Source organism: Oncorhynchus mykiss, chromosome 23 (assembly GCF_057628025.1).
Source record: "Oncorhynchus mykiss isolate SJ-2025 chromosome 23, ASM5762802v1, whole genome shotgun sequence".
NCBI classification, from domain to species: Eukaryota; Metazoa; Chordata; class Actinopteri; order Salmoniformes; family Salmonidae; genus Oncorhynchus; species Oncorhynchus mykiss.
In genome coordinates this window covers 53,554,921-53,579,732 of record NC_143044.1, presented here as the reverse complement: position 1 = coordinate 53,579,732, position 24,812 = coordinate 53,554,921, and the positions used below count along the sequence as shown (strand labels likewise).

The 24,812-nt window shown below is 44.2% G+C and overlaps 3 protein-coding genes across 11 annotated transcripts in view; 2 read left to right on the top strand and 1 right to left on the bottom strand.

Moving 5' to 3' along the window:
• Positions 1 to 2,258, bottom strand: part of wdpcp (WD repeat containing planar cell polarity effector) — a 215,844-nt gene extending 213,586 nt beyond the window's left edge. For 6 of the 8 annotated variants that reach the window (XM_090217684.1, XM_090217686.1, XM_090217690.1 and 3 more), the window contains exon 1: positions 1,203 to 2,258. The gene's annotated coding sequence lies outside the window, so the exon portion shown is untranslated. The remainder of the gene's footprint in view (positions 1 to 1,202) is intronic. The other 2 variants (XM_090217688.1, XM_090217689.1) reach the window with 1 other exon arrangement.
• A 6,622-nt stretch (positions 2,259 to 8,880) lies between these two features.
• mdh1ab (malate dehydrogenase 1Ab, NAD (soluble)) lies at positions 8,881 to 21,301 on the top strand. The gene is made up of 10 exons (XM_090217683.1): positions 8,881 to 9,099; positions 10,264 to 10,365; positions 11,010 to 11,106; positions 13,178 to 13,353; positions 18,402 to 18,524; positions 18,730 to 18,828; positions 19,155 to 19,232; positions 19,470 to 19,583; positions 20,018 to 20,107; positions 20,414 to 21,301. The coding sequence occupies exons 1-10, from the start codon at positions 8,896 to 8,898 to the stop codon at positions 20,534 to 20,536; spliced, it is 1,206 nt and encodes a 401-aa protein (XP_090073809.1). The 5' UTR covers positions 8,881 to 8,895; the 3' UTR covers positions 20,537 to 21,301.
• A 616-nt stretch (positions 21,302 to 21,917) lies between these two features.
• ugp2b (UDP-glucose pyrophosphorylase 2b) overlaps positions 21,918 to 24,812 on the top strand; it is a 59,957-nt gene continuing 57,062 nt past the window's right edge. Inside the window, exon 1 of one of the 2 annotated variants that reach the window (XM_090217681.1) lies at positions 21,918 to 22,271. Coding sequence is in view for 1 of the 2 variants with exons in the window: in XM_090217680.1 (XP_090073806.1) it covers positions 23,693 to 23,711 (19 nt within the window). In the remaining variant the exon portion in view is untranslated. Of the gene's footprint in view, positions 22,272 to 22,887; positions 23,712 to 24,812 lie in introns of those variants that run through there. The other variant, XM_090217680.1, reaches the window with a different exon arrangement.

Genomic DNA, 24,812 nt, shown 5'->3' with positions numbered 1-24,812 from the left:
ATTCTCCTAACCTGCTACGTTAATTCTCCTAACCTGCTACGATAATTCTCTTAACCTGCTACGTTAATTCTCCTAACCTGCTACGTTAATTCTCTTAACCTGCTGTGTAAAGTCACTTCTGCATGTAGAGGCGCAGAAGACTAAGGGTTGATAGGATGTAACCTACAACTCTGGTCCCTTTGTCCAACTGATGTAATGACCCTGTAATGAGGGTACTATAATATTCATCACTAGGATCGGCTGACAGAGACTGAGATACTATCTGTGCGTGCGCCACACACACACACACAGTACTATACAGGGGGTCCTCTCAGTCTCCATACAATCAAAACAAAATGGTGAAATGGAAAGACACAGGAAGGATCCAAGTGAAGGCATACATCTAGATGTTTGAATGTATTCTTGTTGCGTCCTTAATTAACCCAACACCTAGCGACCTCGTCAAGACCTTTGAACCTCTTCGCGTAACGGTTAAGGTGTTGGCTTGACAGTCTCTGGACCCGTGTTCGAGATCTGGTCAGGATTTCCCCCAGAATTCCCTACATTGGGTGTCAGAAGTGGGATGGCCATCGGAGAGGCATGTACACGTGAGGGGCATGGTACAGAGAAGCGTGGGAACACGCTTTCCAAAAGGAAGGGGGTAATGTATAATGTAGCGACCTTAACCGAACACTAACCTAGTCAAGAGGTTCACCTCTTTGCGTAATGGTTGAGATGTTGGCTTGACAGTCATTGGACACAGGTTCGAGTCCCGGTTGGCGCTACCTACCAAATTCGTTACATTATCAATAAAAGGCTATTCCAATGAATTAAACAATCTCCATGATACGTTTTGGTGAAAACGTTAAATTGTAGTAGCAGGAATAGTGAAACCAAAGATACTTCCCCTTTCATCTGTGGTGACTTTATCCTAATACTCCCGGCCAATTCAATTCCATCATTAGTTTGGTTTAATCCACTCTTTCATAATATTGACTTTGTGGAGTGTGGTGGATAGGCAACATCCTCTCTCTCTCACACATACACAACTTTCAGCTGTCAAAAGCCGACTCAATTTAAAACACAAAAAAATGCTAAATGTTGTTTAGGCTACTCACTAACCTCAATCAGCTCTCTTGAATGTGTTTTTAGGCTAAAACAAACCAACTATTTGCTTTCGATTATGCTAAAACGTTTATTGATATATGCATGCATCAACTTACACTGTGATGATGCTGAAGATTCGATGTTCCCCTGATATGAAATCACAACATGAAGACTGAAGTTCTGGCTAGACAGCTAACACTAGCTAATAACTTGTTTTCTCGATTTCTGTAACTACAAATTCAGCAAGCTATGGACTGCTTGTGAAGCAGACATATTTCCAGGCTGTAAGGATTTCCCGACGTGTTTCATATAAAGAAAAATGAAACAAATCTTCACAAAATCCAAGACCGTTTAGCCAGCTTGCTAGAAAGAAACCGCTAGCTGTATGTGTTTTGGGGCGGAAAGGAGATTTCAGTGCCGTCTCTAGGCAACCACAAGCTTCGCCCTCAACTTTTCAGCTGAGCACAGCTGCTTAGCTTGTAAGCAACGACGCTAGCTATCTGGTTCCGTGTACCAAGAGAAAGTCATCTACACATGGGTATTTTGGCCTTTTCCCCGTAATGTGGCTTGTTTGTTACAACAATTTTGGAACATTTTTATAATAATACATTTATTTTCAGCTAAACTGGCCACGTGAAATCTAGATGTTTGTTCTCGCGACACTAAGGAAGGAACGCTGGTCGCCTTCTTCTTCTTCTTCTTCTTCTTCTTCTTCTTCTATGAAGTTTAACGGCAGTTGGCATCCAATTTGTTGCATTACCGCCACCTACTAGACTGGAGTACTCCCTTATACTTTACTTGAAAAATAAAAATGCACTAAATAAATACCCTATCATCTAACACTACACTCACTAATTTTAAAATTATATAAATAAATGAACACCACCCTACTCCACTAATTACATGTATTTATTCCTACCTCATGCCATCATCCTGAAAGGATGGGACAACACCACTTAGCACACCCTGTAACTCTTCCGGTCTGGCACACCCAAATACCTCTCTACAGCTGCCACCACAACCTCCATTTTCTGCGACTTCAGTTCCATCCCTGCAGTACAGTTGATAACCATTGCTATAAATGCTAAAAATCCAATCTTACTGAAACATATATAACTTTTTGTCCTATCCCTCTGTAGTGGTATATCTCTGGTACTCTCCCCACTCCTCCCCCTTAATCCATCTTCCTCTACTGTCTTCACCGCCTCAGCATATGACAACTTCTGCACTACTCTAACCCTGGAAACCTCAACCTGCCTCTCTCTCACACGGGACATTTCTGATCCCCAGCTCCATGGGCACCCCTACAATTAACACATTCCACTACTTTCCCCAATACTACACATTCCTTTGTCTCATGCCCTTCTGCACATTTCACACACCTTGGACCCTCCCTCCTACACACTGCTGCCACATGCCCATAAGCTTGACACCTGTAACAACGTAATGTATTCGGTACAAACAATCGTACAGGATAACTTATATATCCTGCTATATAACTTCCCTTTGTCGGGCAAAGACTCAACATCAAAACTCAAAAGAACAGACAATGACTTCTGTTTCCCCACTCTTGTCACCCTGTCTGCGTCACATCAAACGACGAGCATCACAAACACCGGGAATATTTCCCCTTTTATATTTACTGTTTCCCCAGTTATCACTCCTTTCATTGGTGCCCTTTTCTTGAGAACGAAACAATTCACTTTTCTTGCTCCCATTCATTTTTATTCCGAGCGCATTCTCCATCTGACCAACAGAAACACAAACAATTATCACTAGACCCCTTCTGGTTACCCTCACCGATTCCACATTACCCAACTATTTTTCCACCCACCGTGGAACCACAAATAGATCAGCCAAAAGGCAAGAGTCCACTTTTTCCATAAACTTCACTTCTACTGTCATTTCAATTTCTTCTCCTGTCTTCAGCTCCCTCTGCTTACACTTTCTACCATTCTTCTTTAACAAACCATCTCCCTTTTCCCACCATTTTTATCCGACTCAAACTCACCCTCTTCTTCCCTCCCAGACCTCTCCCTCTCTTTTTCCCTCCATTCTTCCTCCGTTTTCCAAGTATTCGTCTCCTTATGATAATACTGCACTACTCCTGACAACCATCTTGTTCTTGCTTTCTCTAGGGACTCCACTTCAGTCGAAGCATCCGCCCTCCTCCCGGAACCCTGATACCGTTTTCATTTTTGTCCTGAACACTGGCCAGTGTTGCCAACTGTTTTTCAAGGACAGTAGCTGCTGTTCTTCTTCGTCTTCTGCTTCTTCTTCAGAGTTTAAGTTCGGTTGGCGTCCAATATGTTGCATTACCACCCCCAACTGGCCTATTATATGAATTCATTATACTTTGTATCTTCTCCTGCACCATGCCAGCGGCCTGTGAGGACAGGACACCAACACCCAACACACCCTATTACTCTTCTGAAGTCAAATAACAGTAGCTATCGGTTCTTCTTCTTCTTCTTCAAGGTTTTATGGCAGACTACCCCTATTGAAATATTGCCACCATCTACGGAACAGGGTCTTTTCTTTTTAAGTATTCCATTGCAGGAAGGGAGGGACCTGACATCATACCAAATACAAACAAAATATTAAAAAAACATAACACTATCAGTCACCGTTCAAATCCCATCCCTAAACAGGATCAGGTGCCTGTGAGGACAGAGCATTCATCAACAGGCTTCCTTGTAATGCCTCTGCTGTAAAATCCCAGAGTCCCAAAAAACACACTCACAATGCCATACTCAAAAGCCACACTCACAATGATGCCTATTTTCTCAGATGTTCTCTGATAACACCCTTGATAGGCGCCCTACTTCAAAGATCCAACACATGATGCATTCCAATCCGATATCTTCTTGAGGCGCAGAGAATGCTCCTTCTATTCCATAGATACACAAAAAAAACGAAATAAGCCCACTTCTCGTTACTCTCATCGATGCCACCTCATCTGACACATCCACAATTTCTTATAGATACTTCAATCAGATCTTCCAGGGAACAACATTGATCCAAAACCCTTACCCTAACAAGACCCTAGCACTTACTCAGAACGAGGATTGGATGTATACACTGAACAAATATAAACACAACATGCAACAAATTCAAAGATTTTACTGAGTCACAGTTCATATGAGGAAATCAGTCAATTGAAATAAATTCATTAGGCCCTAATCAATGGATTTCACATAACTGGGAATACAGATATTAATCTGTTGGTCACAGATACCTTTAAAAAAAAGGTAGAGGCGTGGATCAGAAAACCAGTTAGTATCTGGTGTGACCACCATTTACCTCAACCTGCCTTTCTCTCACCGGACACCTCTGATCTCCAGCACCATGGGTACTCTTAAAGTTTACACACACAGCTTTTTCCACCGATACTACACATTGCTTTGTCTCATGTTCTCCTGCACACTTCTCACATCTAGGAATCTCCCTCCTACACACTGCTGCAACATGATCATAAGCTCGGCACCTAAAACACTGTAATAGGTTTGGGACAAAGGCTCTCACAGGATAACTGACACATTCTAACCTGACTTTGTTGGGTAAAGACTCTGCATCAAACTTAGCAGGACAGACAGTGTCTTCTCTGTTTCACCACGCTCTCCACCGGGTCTGGGTCGCATGAAACCTCCGTTGATCCTCCTAAACACTTAACGCCACTCTAGGTATCACTCCTTTCAATGGTGCCTTGCTCCAGAGAGAAAAGCAATTCATAGTTATTGACCCTAGTTGTGTGGTGTGGAGCGCCGCGCTCCTTCTGGACAGCAGAAACTCAAAAAATCTGCATATGTCCACTTTGAGTCATTTTCACCAACCCAACAGTCCCCAACCTCTTCTCTACCCAAAACTCTCACTCCCACTGGGACAAAATCATCTTTATCATCATTGGGACAAGGCTCGACCTCGGCCGTCCTCACCTCACCTGCCACCACAGGTAATTCATCCTTGCTCCCTACACTGGCCCTCTTTAAGCTTTCTATACTATACACACCACTCCTTTCAGTGTCGCGATCTCTCCTCTTCCTATGTCCTTCCACTACAGACCACTCAGATCCTTGACCCTCATCCTCCCGATCTATATAATCAGACCTGTCAGACATATTGATCTCATTCCAGCACATCTGTTGCTTCTCCAACTTCTCTCCATCACTTTGTCTGCGTGAGGCTTAAACTCGGCGGTCTTTACCGCACCTGCCACCGCAGTTAATTCATCCTCACTATCGCCACGATCAATTTCCTTCTGCAACTCTTTCAGAAGAATTCCCCATTCCAAATTCACTCAAAACATATTCTACTTTTCTCCTTTTTTTCTGTCCTCCACCTTCATCAGGTCTTCCAGAAGGTGTGTGCATTTCCCCACTCCATATTTACTCAAATCAAATGTACTCATAACATTACTCATAATATGTTCCACTTTTCTCCTTTTTTCCTGCCCGCCATCTTATCGACAACACCTTTCTCTCTCTTATCACCTCAACCCCTTCTCTCCCTCCTCCTCTTCCCTCCCTCCTCATCTTCTCTCCCTCCTCCTCTTCCCTCCATCCTCATCTTCCATCCCTCCTCCTCTTCCCTCCCTCCTCCTCTTCCCTGCCTCCTCCTCTTCTCTCCCTCCTCCTCTTCCCTCCCTCCTCCTCTTCCCTCCATCCTCCTCTTCCCTCCCTCCTCAATCCCTTCTCTCCCTCCTCCTCTTCCCTCGCTCCTCATCTTCTCTCCCTCCTCCTCTTCCCTCCCTCCTCATCTTCCATCCCTCCTCCTCTTCCCTCCCTCCTCCTCTTCCCTGCCTCCTCCTCTTCCCTAACTCCTCCTCTTCTCTCCCTCCTCTTCTTCCCTCCCTCCTCCTCTTCCCTCCATCCTCCTCTTCCCTCCCTCCTCAATCCCTTCTCTCCCTCCTCCTCTTCCCTGCCTCCTCCTCTTCCCTCCCTCCTCCTCTTCCCTCCCTCCTCCTCTTCCCTCCCTCCTCATCTTCTCTCCCTCCTCTTCTTCCCTCCCTCCTCCTCTTCCCTCCATCCTCCTCTTCCCTCCCTCCTCAATCCCTTCTCTCCCTCCTCCTCTTCCCTGCCTCCTCCTCTTCCCTCCCTCCTCCTCTTCCCTCCCTCCTCCTCTTCCCTCCCTCCTCATCTTCTCTCCCTCCTCCTCTTCCCTCCCTCCTCATCTTCCATCCCTCCTCCTCTTCCCTCCTCCTCTTCCCTGCCTCCTCCTCTTCTCTCTCGCCTCCTCTTCCCTCCCTCCTCCTTTTCCCTCCATCCTCCTCTTCCCTCCCTCCTCAATCCCTTCTCTCCCTCCTCCTCTTCCCTGCCTCCTCCTCTTCCCTCCCTCCTCCTCTTCCCCCCCTCCTCCTCTTCCATCCCCCCTCCTCTTCCCTCCCTCCTCTTCCATCCTCCCTCCTCTTCCCTCCCTCCTCCTCTTCCCTCCCTCCTCCTCTTCCATCCCCCCTCCTCTTCCCTCCATCCTCCTCTTCCCTCCCTCCTCCTCTTCCCTCCCTCCTCCTCTTCCATCCCCCCTCCTCTTCCCTCCCTCCTCCTCTTCCCTGCCTCCTCCTCTTCCCTAACTCCTCCTCTTCTCTCCCTCCTCTTCTTCCCTCCCTCCTCCTCTTCCCTCCCACCTCCTCTTCCCTCCCTCCTCCTCTTCCCTCCCTCCTCCTCTTCTCTCCCTCCTCTTCCCTCCCTCCTCCTCTTCCCTCCTCCTCTTCCATCCCTCCTCCTCTTCCCTCCCTCCTCCTCTTCCATCCCTCCTCCTCTTCCCTCCCTCCTCCTCTTCCCTCCCTCCTCCTCTTCCCTCCCCCCTTCTCTTCCCTCCCTCCTCCTCTTCCCTCCCTCCTCCTCTTCCCTCCCTCCACCTCTTCCCTCCCTCCTCCTCTTCCATCCCCCCTCCTCTTCCCTCCCTCCTCCTCTGCCCTCCCTCCTCCTCTTCTCTCCCTCCTCCTCTTCCCTCCCTCCTCATCTTCTCTCCCTCCTCCTCTTCCCTCCCTCCTCATCTTCCATCCCTCCTCCTCTTCCCTCCCTCCTCCTCTTCCCTCCCTCTCCATAGCCATTGGTTGCTCCATTAGTCGCTAGATAACGTCATGACGTAGTCGTTTTCTAAAGGTTTGTTTTAGGCTTATGCTGTCCCTGTCTCTCATACAATGATACATTCTCAAAAGTAAAACTAAATAGCAGTAGTGTGTATTCATGGATGCCAAGGGAAGTCAGGCTTCCCCAAGAAATTGACCAAGAAATAATAATAATTTTTAAAAAAACGTATCTTTCATCTGTCTGTGTTTGATCATTTTCCTTAAATTTTAAATACGCTGAATGTATCCCTCCAGGAAAAGCATCCGAGCGAGTGAAACAGTACCCCTCTGTCTCTGTATGTGTAGGCCATCTATCTGTCTCGTCAAAAAGAGTACCCTTAAAATATATATTTATAAAGCCAATCAATGTTGAGGTAAACTGAGTAAGCTTGATTGTGCCCCTGAGTAGAATAATGTTAACTAGCTGGCCTGGCACATCATTTCCCATGAAAGGAAGTTAGGCTAGCGTGCAAACATTTGAGCCAGGTAGACAACACAAACTAAAAGCATGTACTGTATGACAGAGTCATGAAAAAGAGGAGAATGTTGAAATATTGAAGTTGAAATGATGCTGGAATAGTGGAGGGCAGCTCCTGTTGCAGTAACTCTCCGTGGTTCTAAATCCATAGCTGTTGAGTGGTCCAAAACGGTCAGAAACATTAACTTGCTTTACCATACTGTAGTAGGTCATGTAGCTGTTTGTTTGTGTACTTCACCATACAGATGTCGCTCTCTGGTTTTGTGATGAACAAAGGTGTGGTTGAATGTATTCTGCCACTGTGTCTTCTTATTGTCTCGGCCTTTAGGCCTGTATATCAGAGTGGCAAGGGATATAACAGGTTATAGAGCAAACAACACAATTATCACAACACAATTATCTTAATTATAACTACACATGTAATATGGGTTTTTCTCCTGGCTTGGCTTCCTCAGTGATTTTATCCATTCACCACTACTGCTAAATGGAATGTTTGAAGGAGAACAAAATTGAACTAATTAAAAGCACAGAAAAAAAACAGATTAAAGTATAGAATTTAAAAAATATATATATTTAGTTTTGCTTTTTTTATTTATCCCTTGGAGAGATGTGGTGTCATTTAACAACAAAGGAACCGATTTAATCAATTAACTCGCTGCTGCGGAAGGGAGAGGACGGAGAGGCTGAAGAGGACATAGAGGTGGGAGAAGGGGCGCAAGTGACACACGCAGCAGCCGGCGGAGGCGCATAGCTGAACTCAGCCGAGCGGGCACACACACAAACAGGGAAGTAGCTAAATCATCAAAAAGTCGCTGGGGCAGCCTTAAAAAGTAGCTAAATTTGTCGCTATACTCTTTTACCAATAAAAGCCGCTAGAGGGGAATGAAAACTCTCTAAATCTAACAACTAAGTCGCTTAATTGGCATCACTTGCTCCGACAACTTTGGCTATCAGCGGAGCTCTATAAAAAATATACATAAAAATGATAGCTTTACAACAGAAGTTAAAGTATCCTTATTTCAACTGAATAAATCAATCAAATACAAATATGCAAGAGACAGTTTGGGACTTTTTGTAATTAGTAAATAAAAGGGGACTTTAAATGTTAGGACTGAATGATGGGTAAAGTAGTTATTTATTCCCCTGTCAACCTCATTAACTTTAAAAAGGTCAACGTACACAGCTGAAGCATACTGTACTGTCAAAGATGTGTAAAACTAACCCAGCGTGCTGTACTGTCTTTGGTACTATCACAGATAGAACAATGAGAGTTAGTTATACAAATATCTGGTACTACTGTCTTTGGCTGAAGGATTTCCGACTACATTTCCCGAGAGCCACCAGCTTTGCGGCGCATGCCTATAAACGATTTACTGGCCACCTCGTGACCACTCTGATTTCAAGAAATAGGGGTGACCTCTTGTTGCTAGAACAGTGGGAGAATAGTCCAAGTTACCATACAAAGATGGTAAGTAACAAACAAAAAAAGTTGTATTAACTTTGTTTACGGAACTTTAGCTTTACTGAAATGATAAATGCACACACCTGCTATAGTAGTACGCTGACAGCGAGGTGGCTTTTCGTTCGCTTGTTGCCAGCAACCAACGCTTGCTTCTGCAAGTAATTTAGCTAACCTAATTTATACAGTAGCTAGTTAGCTACCGGTAACCAACTTTTGTATCAATTTAAACATGTTTGTAAAACGACGTTTGATTGTGATATGATGTTTAAAGACAAGTTGGAAGGAGTACAGGCTCTAATTCCTTGTTGGCAATGTGCCAGTCAATTTGGCACATTCTAGTATAATCTCATTTCGACAGTTGTGTAGTATGCACATGTGTCTACATTTCTTTGACAAGGTCAAATTGGCAGAATGTGTTAATGTGGCCTAACGTTATCTAAGTAAGTTGTCTAATTATGGCATGCGACTTTCTCCCCAGCAAAATGCAATTGCTTGTTTTTGGACTCTACATTTGTGTGAAAGGGAAAAGGTTGAATTAATGGTGACAGTTTTCTACAGTAGCTATAAATATCTCGTCTCAGATGGCTCGAGGAGTGAGTTCTATTTTTAAATTCACCGTGGTTTACCTCGTGAGTTACTAAATCCCCACTCCGACATTGTCCGGTCACGGATCCCATATGGAATATCATTGTTGGAGAAGAGCTACAATTCTGGTACAGTTCTCTCTCGTATTGTCACTGACTGTCACTTTACGAGTGAACTCTTAGCCAATTCCTCAAAGGTATCCCACTCACCTCATTCTCATTCCCACCTCATTCCCATTCCCACACCTCATTTTTACCTGACTGTTGTTGACTGTTTTTCCTATACAAGCTCACTGATATTACATAACATTGATATTATTGTTAAACTTCCCAAATGGTTTCCCTAGCTGGATCATTTCCTCAAACTCCCAAGTAATGCCTGGTTCACCTCCAATATTTTAAAATGTGCCCCTGAAATTCCAGTGACGAGGACCAAAACATGTGTCAGTGCTTGGTTGTGTTCTTTTGTCAACAAATGGAAGAAAATGAACTGAAACGGGGACTTACTATCTGAACTTGTCAGAATACGTGTAATGTGCCCTAATGAATAGGACCCAGATCTGTGTTTCTGTGTCTTGTGTTGCAGTCTGCTGAACCTGTTCGTGTTCTGGTGACCGGCGCTGCTGGGCAGATTGCGTACTCCTTGTTGTTTGGCATCGCCAAGGGAGATGTGTTCGGCAAAGATCAGGTAGAGGGAAGGAAGAAGCTTTGGCTCGACTTGCATTACGTAACATCCCAGCTGATCCTGTTAGGGGTTGTCTATTGTCTGAAATTACACCCTATTCCCCATATAGTCCACTACTTACCCTATTTGCTCTGGTCAAAATGAGTGCACAATATAGGGAATAGGGTGCCATGTCAGTTAAATAAATATAAAATCATGACTGATGGGCAACATGCAGCATCACACACTACCCCTTCAGTCACGCAACCTGCAAAGCTTCACTCAAGGCAGGGTAGCCTAGTGGTTAAGAGCGTTGGACTAGTAACCGAGCTGACAAGGTACAAATCTGTCGTTCTGCCCCTGAACAGGCACTGTTCCTAGGCCGTCATTGAAAATAAGAATTTGTTCTTAACTGACTTGCCTAGTTAAATAAAGGTAAAATAAAAAAGGCTTTAGTGTCCTTGAATTGCCTGAAATAGAACCACTAGCATACAGCCTACTGGCAGGTACATAGACCTAACACTCCCTTCTAATAGTCATAACAAGCAGTGTTGTCGTAGTAATCATCATACAATCAGTTAGCAATCTACCAGCCTGTAAGTCAACGGAAAGATCAATAGATCCTACTCATTTATCTACTCCTGTCATTTCATGGTCTCTCCTCTCAGCCAATCACCCTGATCTTGCTGGACATCACCCCCATGTTGCCAGTCCTGGATGGCGTGGTCATGGAGCTGCAGGACTGTGCCCTCCCACTCCTCAGAGGTAAACCATGGGGCAGACAACACTCACTGGATTGACGTTGCTTTGCTTTAGTTGTGAGGCACCAGTAGTATCTCCATCTCCATTGTGACTGGTATTTTTCTGTGGTCAATGGTGGTGTCCTTGCTTTGTTCTCACCTCGGCTGTGAGGCCCCAGTATTAACGCTCAGGGCTGCAAAGACAATGTGTATGGTGTGTTGCAAAGACAATTTTCAATGTGGGGTGGGGGATGTCTATAGTGTGGTGACCCTGTGTCCCAACCAGATCTGGGTTCAAGCACTATTTAAATTCTTTCAAATATTTTTAAGGTGTTTGCCAGATCGGTGGGATTTTCAGAATTGCCATAATCTCGCAGTATCCCTTTAAAGCAGTTAACTGGCAAGTCTGTCCCACAGACAACAGTAGCAGAACAAAGGGATCAATACAGGGTTTGCTAAAACTAACTGTAAAAGCAAATAAGGTGTGACTGAGCTGATGACAATGTCAGGTGTTGTGACAAGATGGGGATTGAAACAGGGAAAACCACACAGACAATGTACAGGAGAATGGGATGGGGAAAACCACACAGACAATGTACAGGAGAATGGGATGGGGGAAACCACACAGACAATGTACAGGAGAATGGGATGGGGAAAACCACACAGACAATGTACAGGAGAATGGGATGGGGGAAACCACACAGACAATGTACAGGAGAATGGGATGGGGTAAACCACACAGACAATGTACAGGAGAATGGGATGGGGAAAACCACACAGACAATGTACAGGAGAATGGGATGGGGAAAACCACACAGACAATGTACAGGAGAATGGGATGGGGGAAACCACACAGACAATGTACAGGAGAATGGGATGGGGAAAACCACACAGACAATGTACAGGAGAATGGGATGGGGGAAACCACACAGACAATGTACAGGAGAATGGGATGGGGGAAACCATACAGACAATGTACAGGAGAATGGGATGGGGAAAACCACACAGACAATGTACAGGAGAATGGGATGGGGAAAACCACACAGACAATGTACAGGAGAATGGGATGGGGAAAACAAACCCAAGCCTTTGTTTCTCCATAGAGGCCACTTTCATTGTCAAGAGCGTTCATGTCCAAAACGTTGTGCTTGAAGGACTGAGCCTAATAAAGCACTCCTTAAAAACAAATTCCTGCTGTCCTCGATCATAATTACCCCCCCCCCCCCCCCCCTTTTTGTTTCTATTTTTGCCTAAAATGGATATGGATAAAAGGATATGCATATTCTTGATACCATTTGAAAGGAAACACTTTGAAGTTTGTGGAAATGTCAAAATAATGTAGGATAATATAACACATTAGATTTGGTTAAAGACAATACAAAGAAAAAAAACATGCTGTTTTTGTACCATCTTTGAAATGCAAGACAAAGGCCATGTTTTATTCCAGCTCAGGTGCGATTTAGATTTTGGCCACTAGATGGCAGCGGTGTATGTGTGAAGTTTTAGACTGATCCAATGAACATTGCATTGCTGGTCAAAATGTTGTATCAAGACTGCCCAAATGTGCCTAATTGGTTTATTAATACATTTAAGTTCATAACTGTGTGCTCTCCACAAACAATAGCATGGTATTATTTCAGTGAAAGCTACTGTAAATTGAACAGTGCAGTTAGCGATTTAACAAGATTTGAAGTTTTCTGCGACTATCAGATATGTCTGTCCTGGGAAATGTTCTTGTTACTTACAACCTCAGGCTAATCACATTAGCCTATGTTAGCTCAACCGTCCTGTAGGGGACACACCGAGCCTGTAGAGATGAATTAGACAACACTATAGTAAAACCTTAAACGATTTAAGTGGTCTTTATTATCCTGTTTTTCCTTCTGTTTGTTCCATGTGCTGCCCATTGAACCAACCCTGGTCTGTTGTATTTTTGATTCGTCTAGAGGTCATTCCCACAAACAAGGAAAGAAACCTACAAGTGTCTTATAGGACACGTTCAGATAGTCCCTCCCCCTTTTCATGCTTCTTTTTTTTCTTTTTCTGACCACTTGATACTGACTGAACAAGCCCCTGTTTATTCCATCTGTTTTCAGAGGTCATCCCCACGGACAAGGAGGAGGTTGCCTTTAAGGACCTGGACGCTGCTATCCTGGTGGGCTCCATGCCCAGGAGAGAAGGTATGGAGAGGAAGGATCTGCTCAAGGCTAACGTGGCCATCTTCAAGAGCCAGGGTGCCGCGCTGGAGAAGTACGCCAAGAAAACTGTCAAGGTGAGATAATAGCCAGAGCCCAACAGACAGGGTTTGTTGTCTGTGTGGGGTGTCTGGTCACTGTCAATGTGTCCTTAAATGTCAATGCAGACTTGGCTGTCTGTCAACACTAGCAGGTACCCTGTGTTTGTGGTATAGTGTAAGCCATGTGTCCTTAAATGTCAATGCAGACTTGGCTGTCTGTCAACACTAGCAGGTACCCTGTGTTTGTGGTATAGTGTAAGCCATGTGTCCCTAAATGTCAATGCAGACTTGGCTGTCTGTCAACACTAGCAGGTACCCTGTGTTTGTGGTATAGTGTAAGCCATGTGTCCTTAGAGAGGACTCGTGATGCTGCACCTCAGAGCTGTTGAAATTCAGTTCATGTGTTGGGCTCTTAATTCCTATGGAAAGACTGGCCTGGAATGCCGTGTGTGTGCATTGTTTTTGGGTTTGTTTTGTGAGCGTGTGTTTTGATTTTAAAAAATCAAACTGCCTGCATGTCTTAACACTACCCCACCTATCTGGTCTGTAAGCTTAATGTTGTAATCACCCTGGCTGGGTTCCATCCCAGGAGTTGGTCCACTTCTGTCTAGAAGCCTCACATTGTATCCACCCTGGCTGGGTTCCATCCCAGGAGTTGGTCCACTTCTGTCTAGAAGCCTCACATTGTATCCACCCTGGCTGGGTTCCATCCCAGCAGTCAAGGGAGACATTCTGATTCTCCCCTGCTCCCCAAGTGTGCACTTGGACACTCACCTTCATGGATTTACAAAATAAATGGACTGGTGTGAGGAATATGGTGGAAACTATAGAATTATAATGAGTCATTTTAATAGTAGAGAGTAGTGGAATGTCCCGACTAGTGCCAGTGGAACTGTGGGTGTGTTGTGAGGAATATGGTGGAAACTATAGAATTATAATGAGTCATTTTAATAGTAGAGAGTAGGAACTCCGCCAAGGACTGGAATGTCCCGACTAGTGCCAGACGAACTGTGGGTGTGTTGTGAGGAGGCCTTTTGGCCTCGGACACTGATCTAGCAACAGGTGTTGGGCTGTCACCCTGACGAGTGTGACTGCTTGTGTGTGTGCTGGCACTTGTCCTGCACCCTTGTCATTTCTTCCCCAAGTGACCTTGTTGCAAAAATTGTACTTGTCTTCAGGCATTGTGCAAGGCTGAAGCTGCCATGATAGAACATCTTCAACCTTACACTCTGCCTTACTGTCTAGCATGGCGTCTTCAACCTTACACTCTGCCTGACTGTCTAGCATGGTGTCTTCAACCTCACACTCTGCCTGACTGTCTAGCATGGTGTCTTCAACCTCACACTCTGCCTGACTGTCTAGCATGGCGTATTCAACCTCACACTCTGTCTAGCATGGCGTCTTCAACCTCACACTCTGTCTAGCATGGCGTCTTCAACCTCACACGCTGCCTGACTGTCTAGCATGGCGTCTTCAACCTCACACTCTGCCTGACTGTCTAGCATGGCGTATTCAACCTCACACTCTGTCTAGCATGGCGTCTTCAACCTCACACTCTGTCTAGCATGGCGTCTTCAACCTCACACTCTGCCTGACTGTCTAACATGGCGTCTTCAACCTCACACTCTGCCTGCCTGACTGTCTAGCATGGCGTCTTCAACCTCACACTCTGTCTAGCATGGCGTCTTCAACCTCACTCTGTCTAGCATGGCGTCTTCAACCTCACACTCTGTCTAGCATGGCGTCTTCAACCTTACACGCTGCCTGACTGTCTAGCATGGCGTCTTCAACCTCACTCTGTCTAGCATGGCGTCTTCAACCTCACTCTGTCTAGCATGGCGTCTTCAACCTCACACTGTCTAGCATGGCGTCTTCAACCTCACACTGTCTAGCATGGCGTCTTCAACCTCACACTCTGTCTAGCATGGCGTCTTCAACCTCACACGCTGCCTGACTGTCTAGCATGGCGTCTTCAACCTCACACTCTGCCTGACTGTCTAGCATGGCGTCTTCAACCTCACACTCTGCCTGACTGTCTAGCATGGCGTCTTCAACCTCACACTCTGCCTGCCTGACTGTCTAGCATGGCGTCTTCAACCTCACACGCTGCCTGACTGTCTAGCATGGCGTCTTCAACCTCACACTCTGCCTGCCTGACTGTCTAGCATGGCGTCTTCAACCTCACACGCTGCCTGACTGTCTAGCATGGCGTCTTCAACCTCACACTCTGCCTGACTGTCTAGCATGGCGTCTTCAACCTCACACTCTGTCTAGCATGGCGTCTTCAACCTCACACTCTGTCTAGCATGGCGTCTTCAACCTCACACTCTGTCTAGCATGGCGTCTTCAACCTCACTCTGTCTAGCATGGCGTCTTCAACCTTACACGCTGCCTGACTGTCTAGCATGGCGTCTTCAACCTCACTCTGTCTAGCATGGCGTCTTCAACCTTACATGCTGCCTGACTGTCTAGCATGGCGTGTTCAACCTCACACTCTGTCTAGCATGGCGTCTTCAACCTCACACGCTGCCTGACTGTCTAGCATGGCGTCGTCAACCTCACACTCTGTCTAGCATGGCGTCTTCAACCTTACACGCTGCCTGACTGTCTAGCATGGCGTCTTCAACCTCACTCTGTCTAGCATGGCGTCTTCAACCTTACACGCTGCCTGACTGTCTAGCATGGCGTGTTCAACCTCACACTCTGTCTAGCATGGCGTCTTCAACCTCACACGCTGCCTGACTGTCTAGCATGGCGTCGTCAACCTCACACTCTGTCTAGCATGGCGTCTTCAACCTTACACTCTGCCTGACTGTCTAGCATGGTGTCTTCAACCTTACACGCTGCCTGACTGTCTAGCATGGCGTCTTCAACCTCACACTCTGTCTAGCATGGCGTCTTCAACCTCACACTCTGTCTAGCATGGCGTCTTCAACCTCACACGCTGCCTGACTGTCTAGCATGGCTTCAACCTTACACTGCCTGACTGTCTAGCATGGCGTCTTCAACCTTGCACTCTGCCTGACTGTCTAGCATGGCGTCTTCAACCTCACACTCTGCCTGCCTGACAGTCTAGCATGGCGTCTTCAACCTTACACTCTGCCTGACTGTCTAGCATGGTGTTTTCAACCTTGCCCGTCAGGCAGCGAGGCTTTGGGATTTTCCCTCTACTCAGGTGGCTCCAGTTTCAAGTAACTTTAAAATATTTTTTTTTATGGTAATCAGACACTGCAATACATGGCTATATTACATTGATAATGGACAAAACATTTAAGTTGGACTAAAAGTGCAAACTATGACTGTACATTTTATTACATAACAATGTATAGATTTTTTTATTTATTTAACCAGGTAGGCTAGTTGAGAACAAGTTCTCATTTACAACTGCGACCTGGCCAAGATAAAGCATAGCAGTGTGAACAGACAACAACAGAGTTACACATGGAATAAACAAGCCAATAACACAATAAACAAGTCAAATAACATAGTAGAAAAAAATAATCTATATACAGTGTGTGCAAAAGGCATGAGGAGGTAAGGCAATAAATAGGCCACAGGAGTGAATAATTACAATTTGGCTGATTAACACTGGAGTGATAAATGATCAGATGCACATGTGCAGGTAGAGATACTGGTGTGCAAAAGAGCAGAGAAGTAAATAAAATAAAAACAGTTTGGGGATGAGGTAGGTAGATTGGGTGGGCTATATACCGATGGACTAATCGCATGGTATGACCTCTTAGTCTCACGTTGCCTTAAACGTCTCATCACTCTACTATTAGGGATAGCCTGGCCAACAGCCAGTGAAATTGCAGAGCGCCAAATTCAAAAACAGAAATACTCATAATAAAAATTCCTAAAACATACAAGTGTTATACATCGGCTTAAAGAGAAACTTGTTAATCCAACCACAGTGTCAGATTTCAAAAATACTTTACGGCGAAAGCAAACCATGCGATTATCTGAGGACAGCGCCCAGCACACAACATTACAAACAGTAACCAGCCAAGTAGAGGAGGAACAAAAGTCAGAAATAGCGATAAAATTAATCACTTACCTTTTTGATCTTCACATGGTTGCACTCACAAGTCCCTCTTCATGTCCCTAAACCTCTGTTTTGTTCAGTAATCCATTGGTACAAAGTGCCGTCACAGCAGGAAGACAATCAAAAGTACCATAAAAGCTTGAATGTCAAACGATGTTAATAATCGTCTGTTTTTGTCATAAATAATCCATATTTCAACCGGACAAAAGCTTCTTCAATAGAAAAGGGATAACAAGAAAGGCGCACTCCCGGTCACGCGCAGGACACATCTCTGGAAATGTCCACTGTCCTCATTGAAAGGGGTGTTTCTCCCTTATTTTTCACAGTAAAAGCCTGAAACGATGCTTAAAGACTGGTCACATGTTGAGGAAGCCATAGAGATTGTGAACTGGGTCCTAAGTCTTTTATATGGTGGATAGGATTTAAATGGGAAAACAGCCATTTCAATATAATAGCATTTCCTGGATGGATTTTCCTCAGGTTTTTGCCTGCCATATCAGTTATGTTATACTCACAGACATTTATTTTAACAGTTTTGGAAACCTTAGTGTTTTCTATCCAATACCACCATGCATATCCTACCTTCTGGGCCTGAGTAACAGGCAGTTTACATAGGGCTCCTTGTTCATTCAAACTACTCCATACTGCCCCCGTTCCCAGAAAGGTTAAGTTAAAATGCGTAGTGCATCTCAATCCGCCTATGGCAGTCTTCCCCATCTGCAGTCATGTTTGTCAGACCATGAGACACTCTGAAAATAAGTCTTCTCACAAACTGCTGTAGCATCCAAACTGTTTGGAGACTCTCCGATGAGACTCGCAGGAACATGATGGGTGGTCTCAGTTTTGTTCTACAAGCCCCACAAGCCTGATGGGACTCGTCCTGTACCTTCTGTTTGTAGTATCTGAACCGTTTGGGCTACAAACTGACCTCAGTGGAAAGGGGAGATTCTCCCCATCACCATGGTGTTTTCTGTCTTGCTCTCTGTGTGTGTATGGTGTACGACTGTTTCATAACATGGCCTCTCCTTGTCTCCGTCAGGTCCTGGTGGTAGGTAACCCAGCCAACACCAACTGTCTGATCGCAGCCAAGTCTGCCCCGTCCATCCCCAAAGAGAACTTCTCCTGCCTGACCCGTCTGGACCACAACCGAGCCCGCTCTCAGGTACCTGTGTGGAGAAGTGGGCTTTGTTCCCTTTAACCCCTTGAAGGAATAGTTACTCCAATCCCTGATAATGACTGAGTCTGTCTGTACTTGAACTGTAGTGGGTGTTTTTTAAGTTTCAATGGGGACAAATAAAGTGTGTGGATTATCTTAATAGAGGGTAATATCATCCTTACACAGCTCTCTTGCCTCCCTCCCCCACCAGGTTGCGATGCGCTGCGGCGTGCCAGCCACCCAGGTAAAGAACGTGATCATCTGGGGCAACCATTCGTCCACCCAGTACCCAGACGTCCACCACTGCAAGGTAATATATCATTTATCACAATGTAATAATGAAGTATTAGTATTCACTAATGCAAGGCAATATATCATTTATCACAATGTTATGAAGTATTAGTATTCACTACTGCAAGGTAATATATCATTTATCACAATGTTATGAAGTATTAGTATTCACTACTGCAAGGTAATATATCATTTATCACAATGTTATGAAGTATTAGTATTCACTACTGCAAGGTAATATATAATTTATCACAATGTTATGATGAAGTATTAGTATTCACTACTGCAAGGCATTACACTATGTGTAATATTAACAATATGTCCTTGTTATTTTACTACACCAAGGTCAACATGGCGGGCAGCGACCTGGCCTGCTTCGACGCTGTTAAGGACGATGACTGGCTCAAAGGGGCCTTCATTTCTGTGAGTTTACTCTACTGTGAAACAAATGTTCATCTGGCTGTGTGAACTTTAACTCCCGCCCTTCTCATTGGAGATGGTCCAAGGGAAAGTGACCTCTGACCTTCTCCATGTGTTTTGATAAGGGGAGAGGAATCCTGGAAAGATGAATTGAGACTGCTGAAGAAGACTATTGGAGTAGGGATGAGACATTTTGTAAGGCATCGCTCTTCCTCCCTCTCCTCTTCTCCCCCCTCTCAGACAGTGCAGCAGAGGGGTGCTGCGGTTATCGCGGCCAGGAAGCTGTCCAGTGCCATGTCTGCAGCCAAGGCTATCTGTGATCACATGAGGGACATCTGGTCAGGCACTCCTGAGGTCAGCTAAGTGGGACAATTCTGTGGCTTTAAGATACAGATTTAGGATTAGTTTACCCTACCCAAATCTTCATTGTAACCATTAAGGCTATTTTTAATAACTCCTAATCTATAGGGCACTACTATTTAAAGTATAGATGAATCTCAATTCTTCATCCTTCTCCCAGAATGTGCACTACCACAATTCCAGACAGGCATGGATTGGTGTAATATTTGGCCGGAGGCCGTTGTTACATTTATGAGATGTGTGCAGTTGCACACTTTGGGAATAGGGTGGAGAATCGTGGAGCAGCCTGTCTTTAGGTTAATGGCTCCTGAACAGTGTGGAGCAGCCTGTCTTTAGGTTAATGGCTCCTGAACTCAGCGTGGTGCAGCCTGTCTTTGGGTTAATGGTTCCTAAACGTAGCCCTAACCTCTGACCTCTTGTGTTTGCAGGGAGAGTTTGTCTCCATGGGTGTCTACTCCAGCAGTAACTCCTATGGTGTCGCTGAAGACCTCATCTACTCATTCCCTGTTCACATCAAGGTGAGACAGATCCCTGACACTCTGCTCTCTACACCTGCTCTCTACTCTCTATACTAAGGATGCGTTTACATTGTCAGCACAATTCTGATCTTTTGCCCAATTATTGGCGAAAGATCTTATCTGATTGGGCGAAAGATCAGAATTGTGCTCTAAGATCAGCTGTCATCACCTTCTTAACCAGAGAGCTCTGCTTCTATTGACTATAAACAGGTGCTGTAGTCTATGACCAACTACCTATTGCAGTGGGAAGTTGATCACTTTGGCCTATTATTCAATATACATTATTCTCCTGTCTGTTATCCTCAGGACAAGCAGTGGAAGATTGTGGACGGGTTGGCCATCAACGACTTCTCCCGAGGCAAGATGGACGCCACGGCAGCCGAGCTGGTGGAGGAGAGGGACACCGCTGTCACCTTCCTCAGCGCTTGACTACGCTCCCAGCCACGGCAACCAACCCGGCAACAGCACTTAGACGCAGAACCCACACCTCCAGACTCACGTCTGTGATGCTGCATTCACGTGCTACTCAGAATTTAGGAAACTCTGGAATATCCAACTTGGAAGTTCCATATGAACGGTTTAACGTCATGTTTTACAGCAAAAAAAAAAATGTTAGACCTGAGTTTCTGGTCATTCTGATAGCACATGAACATGGCATGATGCACTCACTGCTGCAGCTCTGTGTCCTAAACATTAATGTTACACACTTCTGAACAGGTTATCCCTGTTTGGATGGTTACCATGCTTACCATGGAATGGAGAATTGTTATGGGTAGTTGATGCACTAGTAGTTACTATGACGATCATTGTTCAACTGTTAAATTGTTGCTCAGTCAGAAGAATAAAATCAGCAAACAATGTATAGTCCTTATAGTGTTTCTAGATTTAACTTAATATTTTTGTGAAACAACTTGGTTAAATTAATATTTACCCTCATTTTTTTGTTTTGTTTTTACTATTTGGCATTTTCCCATTATGATATTTGACAATCTGAATGTGATCACCGCCTGTAATCCTACGATGTATAATCGTAGCAGGTGGTAATGGCATAGTCCTGCCACTAGGGGGTAGCACATTCTAATCTGTAAAACCCAGGACAGTAAAGTGTATCAATGGTTAATTATGTTTCAAACCTCTGGATATTATCTCCCTGGACTCACTCCTGATGAAACAATAAAACATTTATCAACTGAATCAGTAAATTTCAGCATTTCTACACAAATCAACATTTTATTAGTCCTATGAATAGTGTAGCTAGCCACAGTATAATGACGTGCTAGCTTGCCAGCTCTCCTTTCAACAGTGCAGCATCTATTATAAACTATATTTAGTAAAACAAATATTAAGATTAGCCGGAGGGAGTGTGATCCATAATGTTAAATTATATATAGTTTACACCCAGAATGTCCTATATCAGATTTTCCTTGACTTGCATTGCTTTGATGTGGTCCTTCCATTTGAGTCGTAAGGACTTAAGTACTGCAATTCAATCAGAACATTATTTAAAATCACTGAGTGACCATGTTCGTAAGCATTCTGTAACTGACATTTTTACTTACGTTCCATGTTAATAGTCTGGTTTCTAACCCAAATACCTGTAGGCCTAATTCCGGGATGGGCAACTCCAGGCCGGAGTGGTGTGTGTGTCCCCCCCCTGTCCCTAGCAAACACAGCTGATAACTTTATTTGCGTTTTAAACTGAAGATGATCATTGGAGTCCTGTGTTTTAGCTGGGGGGGAAAAGTATGACACTAATCAGGCCTCGAGTTGCCCAGGCCTGCTCTAGCTATGAACCCATTAGTATGAATGTGTTCATTGACGTGGCATCGATGTCGTGGTTCTGGTATTTGGGGTTCAGGAACGTCGTGAAAAACTGCATTTTCATTGGCCACAGCATTCGGATACAAGCTTTTCATTGGTCCTTGTTTTGGAATGGCATTTCTATATCATTTTGATCAAATTAATCTATTATCGTGTTTTGTGTGAACTAATTACTAAAATACCTGCCCAATATTCAATACAGTGTGTTGCATGTCATTTTAATGTAAATAAACTCCCAAAGGGACATTAGTTGCGCTAATTTCACCGGTCTCCGCGGTTGTGTCCATACTTGGACAAGCCTATCGCACGATTTTCCTGTCGCCAACATCCTACAAGCCAAACAGTAAGGAAATGCATTTATTAGCTCAAATAAATTGTCCAATACCTTGCTGGGTGCCAATAATCATAACTGTCGTCGTAAAAGAGAAGTTACAAGAGTAGCCCAATAGCACTACGAGTGGTTTGATCTTTGTAGGCCTATTATTGGGTAGGCTATCTACATTGTCATAGCACATTCTGAATGTATTGGAAAACGAATAGAAACAATAGCCAGTTGATCTGGTAATAATGTTGCAATGTTATTTTTTCAATCATGTATAATTCGTGTTTGATGTGTAGGCTATGCTATACAGTGGAAAAAAACGTAACAACCTGTCCCCATCATTTCCGCATCCATCGTTCTGCATTCGGGAATGTACCTAACATTCGATATACCACTAAGCTACATTTATTTTAAGGTTAGACTAGACCTATAGATCGGTTATTCGTGTGGGCCGGGTCTATGCTGGCTTTAATATGTTACAGATTTACTGTATCTATCTGATTGTCTACGCTAGGCTATCTTAATATATATATATATATATATATATATATATATATATATATATAAGATATCATGGAGGCGAGGCTAAAGCAAGAGAGGGAGTATATTAGTAGAAGCAAATGCCGCGTTCAAACCCACTGGGAACTTGTGAAATCTCCGCCTTCAATGCGTTCATGACAACTGGGAACTCGGGGGGAGAAAACTAGCTCCTACTGGAAAAAAATAGTTTTGAATCGTCATCCAACTTGGAATTCCAAGTGGGAAACAAGGGCATCTTTGTTGACCTGAAGATCACTGACGTCATGATTTTGACTTTTTTATATATTTTTAAAAATGATTTTTTAGTTCCAAGTTGTCTTGAAAGCACCAAAAGGTCCATCGCCAGTCCGGGAGGACATGTGACGTGGTTTATTTGCCTGGGAAAGGGGCAGACCCGAAACCCGTACAAGGCATAGGCTAATTGTATTTGTGAAATATAGCGTACATAAATACCAATAGGTAGGCTACAGTCGGAGGGTGCGTTTCATTAGGCTGAAGTCAAGGGAGATAAACGATTGATGGAATAAAGGTCGGGTTGTCACGCTTTGGAAAGTGCGGGCGGTGGAGGAATTGCGAAAAGGATTTCATTTGTGAGAGAGGAGTGCTCTAGCAAGTTATGGCTTCAGCAGTCCATTCTGCACTGGGGTGGCCATATAGATGAATGACTGAATGACCATTTGGGGTTTTACAAAAAAACACAAAAAAAAAACGTTATTTTTCTTCTGGAATATGTCTTACATTTTATTGGACTATTTGACCAATTTCGTTTCAATATAGTTATAGTTGAATATCCTTGATAACTTGATACGCTGCCTAGTGGAAATACCGATATTGGATTTGTACAGAACATTTGACCTCCATAGGTGATTTCTGATTATTGATCCTTTATAACATTCTGGAATATGGCACGTTATTTTGAAGGTAAGTGATTGTGTGGATGCAGCCTACTACAATGATGAAGAATGAATACCACAATGAATGTATTGACAATAAGTTTAACAGCTTCTACTTGTACATTGTCTGGAGACACGGTCTAAAGTACCAACTAGTGTTATAATTTGAAGTACTATCCTCTGGGAATACAATGTACACATTCTTGTATATATTTTTTTAACCCAAATGAATTCAATGTAATTCAATAACAATGAATTGTCTTAGGCTACTTGGTTGAATGTTGCTATCACTTGAAAGGTACCTTAGTACCATTGGACCTCAGGCTCGGCCTAACAAATTAGCTCCCACTTCTAACTGTAATGTCCAATTCCAAACTTGCACGCTGACAGGTCAAGAATGGGTACCCCCACTAAATCCTCCATACCAGAGATGGCTGTTCTTTCTCCTCTGACATAATTAGAGTAATATAACAATAGTAGCTTATGTTATTTGAGAATGCAGTAGTTGGGCTACTCATTGCCATTGTCCAATCACTGCAGCAGTTTGGTAGCCTCAGCCTCTAGTTGGGCTACTCATTGCTGTTGTTGTCCAATCAGGGCAGCAGTTTGGTAGCCCCAGCCTCTAGTTGGGCTACTCATTGCTGTTGTTGTCCAATCAGGGCAGCAGTTTGGTAGCCTCAGCCTCTAGTTGGGCTACTCATTGCTGTTGTTGTCCAATCATGGCAGTAGTTTGGTAGCCTCAGCCTCTAGTTGGGCTACTCATTGCTGTTGTTGTCCAATCATGGCAGCAGTTTGGTAGCCTCAGCCTCTAGTTGGGCTACTCATTGCTGTTGTTGTCCAATCAGGGCAGCAGTTTGGTAGCCCCAGCCTCTAGTTGGGCTACTCATTGCTGTTGTTGTCCAATCAGGGCAGCAGTTTGGTAGCCTCAGCCTCTAGTTGGGCTACTCATTGCTGTTGTTGTCCAATCAGGGCAGCAGTTTGGTAGCCCCAGCCTGCCATATACTCACTAATTTTGGTTCTTGGTCTTGGGTTTGGGTTTGGCCGGTGTAGGCCGTCATTGTAAATAATAATGTGTTCTTAATTGACTTTCCTAGTTAAATAAAGGTTCAATTTAAAACATTTCCCTGTC

What these genes read in the sequence shown, in the direction of transcription:
- mdh1ab (XM_090217683.1), top strand. Translation starts at nt 8,896, where the DNA reads ATGAGAGTTAGTTATACAAATATCTGGTACTACTGTCTTTGGCTGAAG. An exon ending in ACAACCGAGCCCGCTCTCAG is followed by an intron (nt 18,525 to 18,729) that starts GTACCTGTGTGG and finishes CTCCCCCACCAG; the next exon opens with GTTGCGATGCGCTGCGGCGT. An exon ending in CAGACGTCCACCACTGCAAG is followed by an intron (nt 18,829 to 19,154) that starts GTAATATATCAT and finishes TACTACACCAAG; the next exon opens with GTCAACATGGCGGGCAGCGA.